The sequence below is a fragment of the Tasmannia lanceolata genome, unplaced genomic scaffold, assembly GCF_043159265.1.
Source record: "Tasmannia lanceolata isolate RefF3 unplaced genomic scaffold, GAP_Taslan_0.1 ptg000037l, whole genome shotgun sequence".
Lineage (NCBI taxonomy): Eukaryota > Viridiplantae > Streptophyta > Magnoliopsida > Canellales > Winteraceae > Tasmannia > Tasmannia lanceolata.
In genome coordinates, this window is record NW_027518714.1 from 12,114,094 (window position 1) to 12,129,179 (window position 15,086).

Consider the following 15,086-nt stretch of genomic DNA (forward strand, 5'->3'; position numbering starts at 1 on the left):
ATATATATATATATATATATATATATATATATATATATGAGAAAAGGGTTGCTGCGCTCGAGCACAGAAACAGTGGGGGGCCATTTGGGGGGGGGGGGGGGGGGGATCCTAGCCATTCATTTGGAAAGCCCCATCATAGATGGGTGGCCTACCAAAAATCAGCTCCATTGGATCACAAATGGGTGTCCATTTGTGGGGCAAAAAATGAACAGATACTGTTTGTCCACAAATCTGTCCATTTTTGGCGCCACAAATGGACACCCTAAGGTGATCCAATGGAGCTTATTTTTGATGGACACCCTACCCATGAAAGGGCCCATCAAATGAATGCTTTGGATCCCACCCAAAATGTGGCCCCACCCTGTGCTCGAGCGCAGCAACTCTCTCTCTCTCTCTCTCTCTCTCTATATATATATATATATATATATATATATATATATATATATATATATAGAGAGAGAGAGAGAGAGAGAGAGAGAGTGCTGTTAAGCGCACCATTTTTTTGGTGCGCTTAAGTTGTTAAAACGCCTCCTATTCGTTTAAATATTTGGGTCCCGCTAAAGCGCACCAAAAGGAGGCGTTATAACAACTTAAGCGCACAAAAAAAATGGTGCATATATATAAGAAAAGTGTTTCTAAGCACGTGCTTAGGGAGCTCCCTAAGCACAAGTGGCTTAAAAAGCCACCGATTGGTCGCTTTTTGTGGACCCCCAGAGGTGGACCCGCCATACGAACCAATCGGTGGCTTTTTAAGCCACTTGTGCTTAGGGAGCTCCCTAAGCACGTGCTTAGAAAAACTTTTCTCTCTCTCTCTCTCTCTCTCTCTCTCTCTCTATATATATATATATATATATATATATATATGAGAGAACATTTCCTACACACTTGTGTAGGTAAGTTACCTACACTCTAACTTAAAATACAGTGGGGGCCCACATTATTTGGGTGATCCAAACCATTCATTTGAATGGTCCTCACATAGATAGGGTGTCCACAAAAAATCAGATCCATAGGATCATCCTAACCATTCAAACTATGGAGGCAAAAAATGGACTAATTTGTGAAGGTTTATACACGTCCATTTTACCTCCACAAATCGTAGGGTTGGGATGATCCTATGGATCTGATTTTTTGTGGACACCCTATCTATGTGAGGACCATTCAAATGAATTGTTTGGATCACCCAAACAATGTGGGCCCCCACTGTATTTTAAGTTAGAGTGTAGGTAACTTACCTACACAAGTGTGTGGGAAATGTTCTCTCTCTCTCTCTATATATATAGTTTTAAACAAGTCAGTTCATCCTAGGAGTTCATCATAATGGGAATTTTCATAACGTGTATGCTGTGATCTTACTACTATATTTAGATATGGCTAATACAGTTACAATATGGAACAGTCAAGCATGAAGCATAAAGGATGAAACAATCAGTTGACTTACAAATGTTTAAGCCATCTGCAAGCAGATAAGATTCGTAATGGCTTGGAAGTTGAAACCCAAACTCCTGCAGTAAGCAAACAGTCCAGACCAATCGAGCTATGCTTGCACCATCAGTTAAAACCTCCATTTCATGAAATTTCTACCGCAATATAAAATTAAGATAGGGCGGAAAAATTCTTTTATGGATCATCATCATAAGGCGCATCTAGGGCTGGCAATGATGGGAGAATTACAATGGGTTTACCATGAAAGTAGAACTCAGCAAGCATGGAAACATCAGTGGACTCGCAGCACCGGATATTTCCAGTTAAGTCCAATCTCTTCAATTTACCTGAATAACAGGAAATATGATACAGTTGGTAAACATAATGTAATGTTTAAGTAATTTATTTAATCAAGCTAGATGAACATAATGAGCATTTACATCAAACGAAGTAGTCTCACATATGTTCAGCTGTTCTGTCAATAAAGATGAACTACAATCAAGTCGAGATCTGCTACCTCATTTCCCTCGTGCATGATATGATAAAAAAAAAAGGTCTAGTCCACTATACTATGAGCCATTGTCCATGGCCCCTACTCCTCTTTTGAGGCCCAAGTAATTGCATACTTGGTTGACGACTAATCTTTTGCCTAACTCTTGCAGAAAATCCATAAATACCTGATCCTCTGCCCTTACTGGAGTCTCCGAACCCTAGCAACTCGATTTCTACTCTACGGTTCATAAATACAAAGGCCTGTTAAAGAAAGAAGACAAATCATGAAAGGAGCTTCCAAGACAAAGTATTAGACCAAAAGATTACTATTTAGTCGTCTCATTCATTTTCCCTCATCTCCCCAGGAACGGAAGAAGGGATTTGTTGTGACAAGTGCCACTGGCTCAAATTGTTACTCTCAATTCTCACACAACCAATAGTTCAGATTCCAGGAGAGAAAAATTAGCTATGTTCTAGGTTTTAAAATGTAAAGGGGAGACGAGGCATATGCCTTGAGGTGTGAGATGTACGCCGCAAGATTTCTTTTTCTTAGCATAAAATAGGAAAAAAAAACTTAGAAACCTTTGTGCTTCACTTGCCAAGCAAAAATCATCAATTTGTATTGGTGGTATACACAGTGATATACGTGCTGTACATAGTTCTACTCACACTTAAGAGTCAAGAAACTAAGGGGCCGTTTCAATACGCGGATTTTAGAATCCAGGTTTTAGTTTGAAAACAGTGTAAAAGAGGGTCATGATCAAGCTGCTGGTATGCTGTCCTGGCAGCATTTCCTGGATTTTAAGTAAGAAAACCAGGTTTTAGAAATCTCTCCCGCATTCTGCGATTTCTAAAACCTGGAAACTTGGGATGATCGCCTGCTCTCTTGCTATCGGAAAGAAGGGCTAGAAATCAGAAAAGGACGGCTGCTCTCTTTCTTCTCTTGTCTCCCAACTACAATTTTGAGGAAATCCAGGATTCTAAAATCCGCATATCCAAACGGCCCGGCCCCTAAAAGTTTCTTCTAACACGAGTAGTAGTGCTCACTCTTCAATAAGTCGACATCCAAATTCTATGGCTTGATGAGAGCAATCATGTTTAAGTCACCGATTTTGACTGTCAACCTGTTGTGAAAACATAGAAAAATTCTTTTGTAGCACAAAATGGCATTGTGAAAACCCTACGGAGGGAGGAATGAAATATTGAGAAGGAAATAACATACAAAAAATGTTTTATTTACCCCGAGCTTAACCGTAGGTGTTAGTGAAAAGAGAAAAAAATGGATACGCTAACCATTGCTGGCACCTATTGGACTTTTGTAAAAATCTGTTTACATCCAACACAAGTAGTTCTAACCAAAGAATCTGTTAAAGCCCTCATTTTCTCCAACATGTCGGGGTAGTGAACTCCAGGTCCGATCCCCACCCAATTGACTTGGCTGTCCTAGAACTCTTTATTTCACTAAATATACCAGATTAATTAACTTATTGTAATTAGGTTTTTTAAGCCCCACCTTCCAGCATTCCCTCATTAGCTTCCTATGTAGTTTCATACTCTTCTAAATGTTTATAAGAGTCAAAACTATTCAGATTCAGAACAAATTCAGAAAAGAAAAAACCCATACAGATACTTAGGTTTATACGATAAAGTAAAAATGAAAGCTAATGCACATTTTTTCTTTCTTCTTTTTTTTTCAAAAAAAAGAAAAAAAAAACCTACTCCACATTAAAATAGACTAGGAGTCAATAATCTACAACCTTAGGCACTTCTATTTAATTCTGGGTTTGACTCTTCTGAGCTTGATGTTAAACATTGAAACTAATTAAGATGGCCTGCATGGCCACATGAAACCAACACCTCTACTTTGCCAGGACTGATTTTTATTTTATCATAGACTCAAAACCTAGACTTGTCTATGAAGCACATCCAAGGGTGTATCCTTGTTAAAAAGTTTGGTCACATTGTTGGTCGAGAACATAGGACAAACAATGATCTCACTCTTTCCATACGCCACAACTCTACTCGTATTGCACTTCCATGTGCTTCTCTTACTAACTAAATTTAGAGTTTTTGACAAATGAGATAGCATAGTCATAATCACAGAACTCCATTTCTGATTCTCACATCACAGTTTCAATTAAGTGTTTTTATCTCAATGACAGTTGATTATTTCATATCAATTGGTTTGTTAAATGTTTCTTGCATGACCAAGGTACAACTCCAACAGGAGAAGAACATGACCAAGGCTCAACTCCTAGATGCATCGGAGGGTAAGTTTTAACCAGTGTTTAAATTGCAGATTCGGCGCAGAACGCGGCGGGAGAAAAATCCTTGTCAACTCGGCACAGACAAGGCCAAGAAGGCGGTTGATGCGGCTGAGTACTCGGTTGACGTGGTCATAATTTGGGAGAGTCAAACGAGTTTTTATTAACTTTGTGGGGTAAAACATGGAACGCAGCGGCAAAACGCAGAACATGGCCAAGGGAAAAGGGAGTCAATTCGGTGAAGTCCACAGTGACGCGGGGGAGTTTTAAAACTATGGTTTTAACTACTTACAAATGAGCCATGTTAAGTCACCTTGAAACAACTGATCCATTGGCCAAGTTGATCAAGTACAATACATATGATCACATACATGATGCTTCCAATGACTTTCAACCTTACCCTAACGATCAGGAGGTGCCCACTTTCTTAAACAATTTGAATCCATCGCCCACAGCATTTTTGACTGGTTTATACTCACACGTCTTGCAGTTTCTTAATACACTCTCCCATTATGCTTCCTGGAATAAACCCAATAATTTGGATCTCTGTACCTAGTTATATCTTTATATGAATTCCCAAGACAAATGAATCTTCACTCTACTACATTTCAGTTCAGGCATAAACTAGAAAATAATCTTCCTAACCATTTCCCTGTCATAAGTTGCTAGTAATATATAACTGATACAGGTATAAAATAACAAAATCACTCCCACCACGGTTTGTCCGCTGTGCAAAAAAATACATTGGACAAATCCCAACCCTCCACTTGGTGCCCTGAGAATGGACGGTTAAAACGAGAAGGCCTTTTCTGCATGCTACTCATTTAAGATCAACCAACCAGAAGATATTATAGCCACGAAAAATTCACAGGGTGGCCCTTACATTTTGATGATATGAACATCAACACGTCTAATAAATGAGTTGAATTGGATCCTTCGCAATCTTAATTTTTTGTGATCCTATTATTCGGCCACAAAGTTGACACAACTCACCAGATCAAAATGCCATGATGAACGATTTTAAAGAGGCAAGCTTGTAAGCTCCTAACAAAAAGTAGACTGTTTTATGGGTACATACCTTTTGACAATTTCAGTGCAGCAGATATAACCACCAACGACTCTGCAGGCATAAAGTTAAAGCCCGCATTCACTTGAACGAGTTCTGGAGCATGTAAAATGAGTTTGGAGACAAAATTTGCACTTTCAATGCCACCACGATTTTTGCTGAAAGAGACAGTAGCATATTAATTGTTAGCTCCCCAAAGCCTAAGACCCGAGAATTGCAAATTCACCAGAAATAGGTTTATCATGCCAACCTCACATTGATGGATACAAGGTCAATGTGCCCTGATATTTCTTTCTCTAGTTCTAGGAAGCCAGAAGGGCCCAGTCCAATATCTTCAATATTAAGAACTCTAACATGTGAAGTTGCCAAAAAATCTGCCAGCGGCACTGCTACATGACTGGAAGTTGTAATATGAGAACTAGTACCTCACAAAGATATAAAAATCAAGGGAAATATACAATTATATGTTGAAAATAAACAAACAAACCTTCCAAGGTCATTATCTGCAATTGAGAGAGTGTTCAATGATTTCCTCAAGGTTGAGAGGCTTTTTAAAAGTTGAATCACTCCAATGCAAGAAAGGTTGCAATTCTCTATTTTTATATCCACTAAGGGGGAGGCTCTATCAGAAGCCTCAATGAAATATGGAATTAGACTCCTGTAATAATTTAATTAATACTCGTGAACCAAGCTGATCAGCATATTAATAATAACACGGTATTAAACGTATATATATATATATATATATATATATATATATATATATATATCGAACTGACCTAATTCCATCATCTCCGATAGGATTATCACTTATATCCAAACTCTGCAAGTTAGGCATGTGAATCAGTGCACACGTAAGATCTTCGGCATCATCCTCACATAAATTGTTCCCCCTGGATACCACCAGTCACATAGTCATGCACGCAAAACTGTTGAAAACATAGAAAAGTCCAATTCAACCATTCCAGTTGATCTTTTTAAATGAACAGGGAGTGCCAATACTCAAGTTCAGCAAACAGCTGTGCCAATAGTCAAATGGGTAATGTTGGGCTCCAGCCAGACCTCCAAAAGGGTGAAAAGTAACAGAAAGATGATGGAAATTTGGACTCCACTAGCAGGAACCATGGTTTTAAATTTCGGCCGAAATATAGAAATTTCGAGGATTTCGGTTGGGACTGATACCGAAATCACCGAAATCAGAAATTTTGGCCAGAATCCAAAATTTCGACAAATGTAATTTTAAAATTTTTTTTCTTCTGAAATTTACTTTTTCCCAAAGTTTTGGCCGAAATTTCGGCACTAGTTTGAAATTTGTTTTTTTTAATGAATTTCGGCCGAACTTTCGGTTTCGGTTATGTCCGAAACCGAAATTTTAAACCTTGGCAGGAACATGTGCTAAGGGAGGACCATCAGATAAAAAGGGCAAGACAAAGACTGGAACCAAATCAGCCATGATGATGACTAAACAGCCTCCGGAACCAAATGAAAGCATGTTTCTAGTACTATGAATACATTTACAAAAGCTGAAGCAAAGAAGTCAACAGCATGAAACCTTAAATTAAGAACATGTAACGACTTCAATGATTTATCTGTTCCTAAATTTGATTTTGAGCAGCTAGAGAATCTCCAATGGGCCTTAGAGAGCCAACCTGCAATCTGCAAGTAAGATCTTAGTAATGTTCCCTATTGATTTGACTAAGGGAAAAAGAAAGAAAGAAAGAATAGGAATCACTCACATTGCTGTCCGATATCTCAAGGTTAGACAAATTAGATGAAGAATCAATAAGAGTATCAAAAATCATTTTTGCAAAACCTGGATCCAAGCGATTGTCGCAAAAATTAAGCGAACACAATGACCTAACACAAAAAAAAAATCACAATATAAGTCATATCAAGTAATCTGATCAGGGTAAATATATCAAATCAAATGCTTCACTCAAGTCAAATATGGCCTGGAGCATTTTCAGAAACTAGAATAATGCCAGTTTCCTTTTTATGAAAGGCTAGAATAATGCCAGTTTCCTTTGATACGTACACAACTGCTCCATGACATTGATTTCAGCACTTTTGTCCAAGATTTTAGTTACTTTTGTTGAGCATTCTGGGTTCAATAGCAGACTCCTTGGTAAGCAAAATATTCTACCAGCCATTTTTCTACCTCTTGAATTTGGAGATCCAGAAATTCTTATGATGCAGCACAAATTCATTGATCACTAAAACCAGAGACTGGAGAAGGACGACCTTTGAGGATTTTTTTATGAATTTGGTCATTTTCATTTAAATTTTTGGACTATTCATATTGAGTTTTAGAAAGTCCACATTTGGAGAAAAAAATGTGGGAGTGTTTGAAGCTTCTAGAGTTTGTATTTTGAATTGAGGACGCTTAAGTTAAAGTAGGAAGGTGAATTAGGGCAGGTTTATGGATAGAAATAGTTGAAGACAGAAAGAAATATTTTAGAGCATACACGGGTAAGTTTTCTTTGGAAACTTTCTATTTTTGTTTTGAAAGAATTCTAGATTGTCTATAATTGTTTAGAAGTCCTTTTAAGTTAGAAAGTATGCAAGGAAAGGTCCAGAATGTTTATGAGTAGGAACTAGGAAGGAAAGGATTTTGGAGGTGAGTCTATTTATATAATGTATGGCACTCACTTTGGGAGTTTTTGATTGATTATGAAACTTTACATTTAAGCAAGTCGTTTTGCTTTTTGTTTGTTGTTTTCTCTTTGAGCCAATACCATTCCTTACTCTCGTTGTCATTTATTGAGGTATATGCTTGGTTTTTGTTTTGGTTTGAATTTTGGTCCAAAACTTGTGATTATCATTCTATTTCTGCTGCACCACCTTGGAAATGAGAATAATGACTTTTAAGGATTGTTTCAGTGTCCACTATACAAATATATAAAAAAAATTGGTAATAGAAGTGATTGCATTAAGAATGGGGAAGATGGAGACATGGTCAAACATCCATAAAAGCATGGAAGCAGTACCAACTTTTCATCAAGTATTTCTTATCTATCAATGGAATAACCTAAAGAATTAGTCAATCATGAAGTTCACAAAACCAAAGATAATAAAACACTGGTAGAGCAACATGTGAGTGTTCTGCAAATTATGGTGATGCTCTTCTTGATTGAAGCTCTTATTATTATTATTTTTTTTATTTTTTTTGAAATGGTGATTGGAGCTCTTAATGATGATGAAAAGGTAACCTTCATATTATAATCATATCACTAAATCAGATATTGTTCAGGTGGTTTACCCCTTCCATTGGTTTATGGGCATTCCCTTGGGGACCGCACATTACATCTTCTCATTGCATCTAGAGACATGTCCATTCTGCAATATGAGTTTACCTATATATGTGGTCCTTGACTTGTCATGATTTTTGCCCACATCCAGTGGAAATTGGTTCTCTGATTGATGCTAAGCTAGCTCAATTTCATTGTGTTACCTCACATATCAAGAAGACTCAGATTGGATTTTGGTCCTTACCTATCACCTTTTGGGGTCAAACCTCTATCTTCCAAAAGCGAAATTATGACAAGAGGAAGCCGTCAAATTCTTTTATTAGTAGATTACAGATGGTTCACTAAAGTCAAGCACAGCTACAGAAATTTTCCAGTAAATAATCCCACCCCCCTTCTTCGGACTGCTCACTCATATGTTTTAAAGGGGGGGGAGGGGGGGGGGGAGGGCGGGGGTTGTTGTCCTTGTAGGTCAGGCCTTCTCATTCTTTTCAATCAATTAGAATTTGATTGGCAGTTGGCACATATCATTTTTTAATCAAAGGTTGTTCTCCTATTGATAGTATGCTACTTCAATTCGTTGTATTACCTCGCATATCAAGAAGACCACGGATTGAATTTTGGTGCTTAACTATCATCTTTTGGGGTCAAACCTCTATCTTTCAAAGGAGAAATCATGACACGAGCAAGCCCTCAAATTCTTTTGATTAATAGATTACAGCTGGTTCGCTACAGAAAATTTTCAGCGCATAATCTCCTCCCCCCTTTCGGACTGCTAGCTCAAATTTTAAAGAGGTGGTAGGGTGTGTGTTATCTTAGTAGGTTAGTGGTTCACTACAGAAAAATTTCAGCGCATAATCTCCTCCCCCCTTTCGGACTGCTAGCTCAAATTTTAAAGAGGTGGTAGGGTGTGTGTTATCCTAGTAGGTTAGTACTTCTCATTGTTTTCAATCCATTAGAATTCGAAAGACATATCATTCTTTAATCACAGGTTTTTACTATATTTTACTTCATGAAATTGGTCAAAATTTTCCATAACCTAATAACAATATCATGCAAAGAAAAATTTCCCTTCATAAAAAGTAAATCTTTTGAATGTTATTAAAATATTGTAAAAGTTTAATCTGCACAAAAGGTTTGTAAGTTGATGAACAATACTAACCAATACAAATTGACAACTTACGACGAAATAAGTGTAATCTGAGATTTTGAGATATACCTCCCTGATGATAAGAAAGATAAAAGGCCAATAGGTATAGAAGCTGGGTTACTTCCAAGAATGCTTGAAGATTTGATTGACAAATATCGAATCCCATGTCTTGGTATACCCTTTGTGTATAAAGAATCACAAATATCAACCCAAGAAGTAGGGGACATCCTGCAATGAATAAACTCGAGACATAACAATGTCTCACTATTCTGTTTCAGAAGCTTGCACGCTCCATCAACCTGTGAGATGATGTTTGGAAACTGTAAACCACTAAAAAAATAAAAAAAAAGCTTAAGAAAATCATTTTTGGCATTCGGCCTCTAGGGGACTCCAAGGATACACATTTTTTTACTGTAACTAATTTATAAAGTGTTTTCATGCAGATGTAAATATTAAATTACGGCACAAATTGTCTCCATGCATCCAGGTCATCAGGATGCCAAGAAGCAGCAATTCTTATCGACAATGACACAACAAACTCATGACCTCTTGCCGAAGACTCGTGAGCTATATGGTTCACGGACTGAGGCATCAACGTGAAAATACTGAAAGATGACTATTAAAATGACTATCTAATAATTGCTTTAATTATATTTCTCATATTTCAACTTTTCCTGGAACATAGGCGCGAATGGATGCAGATAGAGAGATTAAAACATACATGACTTTTGGAATTGACACGCCGGAAGACCAATCCTTGCAACTTGCTGTTACTTAATAGCTCCTGGCAATGATAGAGTGGTTAGACTATCAGAGATGCATAAAATATAAATTGCATATATTGTGCCACAATAAGACCAAATGGAAAAATTCTGTTGCTTTGACTCATAAAGAAAAAACATTAATTATGACGCTACATTAGCTTTGGGAGGCATTGAATCGAAATCTTTGAAGGCATTATTAAGGCAACAGCTCCTGCATGTCTTTTAGGGACATTACCCTCACATTTTGCTAGGAACATAAGCCTTCCTTTCTACTTCCATTAAAGTTAAGCAAAATCCAACTTTCAAACTTCTATACTCGAATTTTGTTACCACAGAAACCTGATTTCGAAAGATCCATGACTACAATCTCTGCGAGATTTTCCATTTTGTGTACTATTTTATTTTCTCCATTTCATGTGAAAGTTACCTCTTGATACTTATTTACCAGATTTTTAGTTAAATTAAGAGACCTCGATCCCAAACCACCTCGTTAACGGTATTTACCAACATCAACTTCAGGCATGCGCGTGAAATGTGCACGCAACAACAGCAGCAGCAACGATACTAATACTAATAATAAAATAAGATTAATATACATAAAACCTGAAGCAATTATTTATCTATCTCCTATTTTTATTTAGATCCTACTAAAATTAACCTAAAAGAGCATTTGCATTTTCTTAGAACCATCCAAAGCCTTTCCAATATAATAAAATACCTTTGTAATATTTCTCCTTAAACATGTGGAAGACTGCTTTCCCTATTTATTTATTTTTGAAATGTTGATAGTCTTTCCCTATTTATGCTCTACCACAATATACATTTAAGTTGCAATCTGTGCATTAAAATTGCAAGAGGTTGAGGGGAGAGGATGTACCTAATGTCGTGAAGCAAATACGTTTTATAAGGAGCATATATCGGGAGAGTAAAATATTCATGACGATGATGATGGTACCCAATAGAGACCTAAATCCTAACAGTGCTCAGGGCAAGAGCACTTGTGTTAGTGTTTGACATGTACCAGATTGTTAACTTAGCACCATCAAAGAATCCACAGTAGACAACTCATTTGTACACAACATAAAAAAGTGAAAAGAAATATGCTTATATTGAAAAAAGAAACAGCAATAGCACCTTACTCCAATAGTCACTCAGGACTTTAACCTCAAAACTTTGCACACATGTGTGAGAGGTACATATGGGCATCAACAATATCTGTTGAGCATCTGGTTTCACGCATTCAAATTGCCCAATTTTACGCATCAACAATGACAGTAAATCATCGATCATCCAATTTATACAGACCAAGATTCAAACAATGTGAATCATCCATCACCCAATTCATAGTTCATACAGACCAAGTTTCAAACAATGTGTCCAAAGTGTCGGGTGCTAGCTTGCAGGCAAAGTGCTAAGTCACAAAACTAGATAAATATTGGGCAAGTCTACTAAATTGAGGTACATTTTATTTTGAATGGAAGGATATTTAAAGCGAAATTTTATAAGTCTAACATTTTTTTACTGTTGCTTCTATTGGTTAGCAAATAACCTCTTTTCTGCTTCAAAAGTTTGCTCCCATCCATCAAACCTTGGAACAGCTGGTTTAGTTCTGTGTTGCCAAAATAGAAAATGGGAGGTAGACAAGTCTATTGTGTCGGCGTTGACTTCAAAATTTTATTAAAAATACATTGCCTGGCCGAATCCCACCAAATTAAAGCGCGATAAGGGGCCTACATACCGATTTTATTAGTTGTACTTGTGATCGAAACTTCTCCCCTTGAATAGTATGTTGTTTACAATGATAAATCAAGGGGTTCCACGACGGATCTCCATATTTTCTCTTATAATCTGCGGTCGGCCTAAGAGGATCTCCACGGATCTCCACATGCTAAACTAGAGTTATGGAGAACTACTTTAGAATCAAAAGGTTTTAGACTGAGCAGGACTAAGAGTATATGGAGTGCAACTTTAGTAATGTAAGGAGGCGGGGTGAGGATGTAGTAAATATGACTGGACAGGAGGTACCTAAGAGGGATATCTTTCACTATCTTGGTTCAATCCTACATAAGGAAGACGAGATTGAAGAGGATGTTGACCACAGAATAACAGCATGTTGGTTGAAGTGGAAGCATGCTTCAGGAGTTCTGTGCGACTGTAAAATACCTACCAAGTTGAAGGAAAAGTTTTATAAGACAGTTGTGAGGCTAGCCATGCTATACGGCTCAGAATGTTGGGACACCAAGAAGCAACATGTGTATAAGATGAGTGTAGCGGAGATGAAAATGCTTAGATGGATGTGCAGCCACACAAGGTTAGATCGAATTAAAAATGAAGACATCGGTAAAAGGGTGGGGGTGGCACCAATTGAAGACAAGATGAGAGAGCACCGCTTAAGATGGTTTGGGCATATCCAACGTAGGCCTTTGGATGCTCCAGTGAGAAGAAGTGACTCGTGCCAAGTTGATGGAGTAAAAAGAGGTAGGGGTAGACCGAAAACAACTTGGGTAGAAACAGTGAAGAAAGACTCGAAGGCTAGAAACATAACAGAGAACATGACCTTGGATAGGATAGAATAGAAGAGAATGATCCATGCAGACGAACCCAACTAGTGTCAGGATTAGACTTGGTCAATTTGAACCGAGTAGATCTGTTCACTTTCTTCATGAAAATTTTCTAAAGGATTCTTTAGCCGACCCCAACTAGTTTGGGACAAAGGCTTAGTTGAGTTGAGTTGAGTTAATCTAGGGTCGGCCTGCTCGACAACATAAGATGCAACATAGTGAGTGATTGGGTGCTCTTAATTGGTTTCGTCGTCAGCTCAAGCACTACTACTGATCTCATAGATACTAGTGTTGAGATATTATCACATAAAAGAGCCGTATTTTTTCTTTGAGACCCACTGTAAGGAAATCCCTTTGAGAATCACTTAATGAACATCTTTTTCAAATATGTCACTTTTGAGTCCAAGTCAAGTTATCTTTGAATTTTTTTTCGCAAGTATATGGCATTACATTCTTTTTTGTTCTTTAAGTATCCAACTTAAAGATTGCAAGTATACAACTTGGATGGTTTCATCATCTTGAATCCAACATAGTGAAATTTTTTCATCTAAGCTTGTGCCCCACGCCAATTCTTTATCTAGACCGGAGCCTTCCATAATAAGTGGTGAAATATGGGTGCTTTAGATCTTTTTCCATTGATGTCCTTTGAGAAATTACAACCCGAAGTAATCTCCTCATTTGAATTCTTCCATTGAAACATTTAACAAGCTTGATATTTAATAACAAGCTCCAAACTTCTTTCCAGAGTATTGTCCATGGGACATCTCATGGAAGGAATTAGAAGCATTGTCAAACATCATGCGCATAACCCCTACTCCACTTAACATAAGCAACAACCTGATTTGCTTCTTTCAACTTTTTTCGAGAAATACTATTCTAGTTAATTTCACTTCATTCTTTGAATTGCAGGAGCATGACCAAGTCTGAAATATATCATTTTTTTTTTTGAATTGTTGAAGATGCTTGTAAAATATTATATGAATTCGAACATATTGCTCATCTCATCTTCAATGGCTCATATTTGCAGGTATTGAACCTCATTCTTGACATTGCGAGCAATGTTTTGAAAATCGGAATCGAATCGTAAATCGTAATAGGGGCCGAATCGTATCGGATCGGATCGTAAATCGTAAGATTCATTCAGAAATATAAAAATATATATAATAAAAAAATTATAAACAAATTAAAGAATAAAAATAGCCAATTATTCATTTTTCATCCAAATTCATTAATTCAAATACAAACTACCATGATTAGCATTCAATATCGTAATATGAATTGTTTGCTGACAAACTTGACACATACTGATCATCTAATTCTCATCCAAGCCCATACATCTTGGATAATAATCTTTAAAAAAAGACACAAGATCATATCAATTCTCAAAGTCTCAAACATCAAAGGACAAATATCAATCATAAAAAACGGAAGTCGATATTGTCCTCATTATGGTAGTCTCCCACCTCGATGTGAGTAATGCCCTCAAGCAAATGCTTTGTGCTTGACTGGTTCGATTCGTTCGAACTCCTACATCTCTGTCTTCTTCCTTCTGATGAGAGGGATTTCGAAGGCTTCTTGTAATATAGAAAGTAAATGAGGTCTTTTGAAAGAAGTCATATTTTCTTTTATACAAAACTTAATTTGGATAAATCGCATGAATCGTACGATTTACAATCGAATCGTAAGATTCATTAAAAAATCGTAAGATTCGTACAAATTAAGATTCAATCATGGGATTCAAATCGTTTTGCCTAAGAATCGTTAATCGGATCGTAAATCGTAAGATTTTCAAAACAATGATTGCAAGTGCATGCGAATATGAGGACATGAGAGTAGTCGTCTGCCTCTTTTTCTCTTGGTAGCAGATTTCCAACCCCTAATTTGAACAAACAAATGCTAGAATTGTTGGCATTGTTATCAGCGTATCTCCATTCCAATTCCAAATGTAGGTTTAGTATGCTCTATTCCTTGTTTCACATGGCTTGATTTTTCTCCATTTGTCGCATAACTACTATTGTTTGGTGTAGACATTGCGATTACAAGTGCCATAATTGTTGATGTAAATGGTGTTGCAACAGGCGTTTCTTGTGGCGTTGGAGTCTCCTTCAAGACAACAAAA

General features: G+C 37.1%; 1 protein-coding gene across 2 annotated transcripts in view; it reads right to left on the reverse strand.

The window, feature by feature from the left end:
* Nucleotides 1-1,318: 1,318 nt before the first annotated feature.
* Nucleotides 1,319-15,086, reverse strand: part of LOC143860488 (RNI-like superfamily protein) — a 28,402-nt gene continuing 14,634 nt past the window's right edge. Inside the window, exons 9-17 of one of the 2 annotated variants that reach the window (XM_077371160.1) lie at nucleotides 10,364-10,426; nucleotides 9,712-9,941; nucleotides 6,984-7,104; nucleotides 6,800-6,903; nucleotides 6,027-6,140; nucleotides 5,735-5,905; nucleotides 5,498-5,644; nucleotides 5,260-5,405; nucleotides 1,319-1,772 (exon numbers count right to left, since the gene is read on the reverse strand). In XM_077371160.1, the coding sequence (XP_077227275.1) occupies nucleotides 1,621-1,772; nucleotides 5,260-5,405; nucleotides 5,498-5,644; nucleotides 5,735-5,905; nucleotides 6,027-6,140; nucleotides 6,800-6,903; nucleotides 6,984-7,104; nucleotides 9,712-9,941; nucleotides 10,364-10,426 (1,248 nt within the window). In that variant the 3' untranslated portion in view covers nucleotides 1,319-1,620. Of the gene's footprint in view, nucleotides 1,773-5,259; nucleotides 5,406-5,497; nucleotides 5,645-5,734; nucleotides 5,906-6,026; nucleotides 6,141-6,799; nucleotides 6,904-6,983; nucleotides 7,105-9,711; nucleotides 9,942-10,363; nucleotides 10,427-15,086 lie in introns of those variants that run through there. The other variant, XM_077371162.1, reaches the window with a different exon arrangement.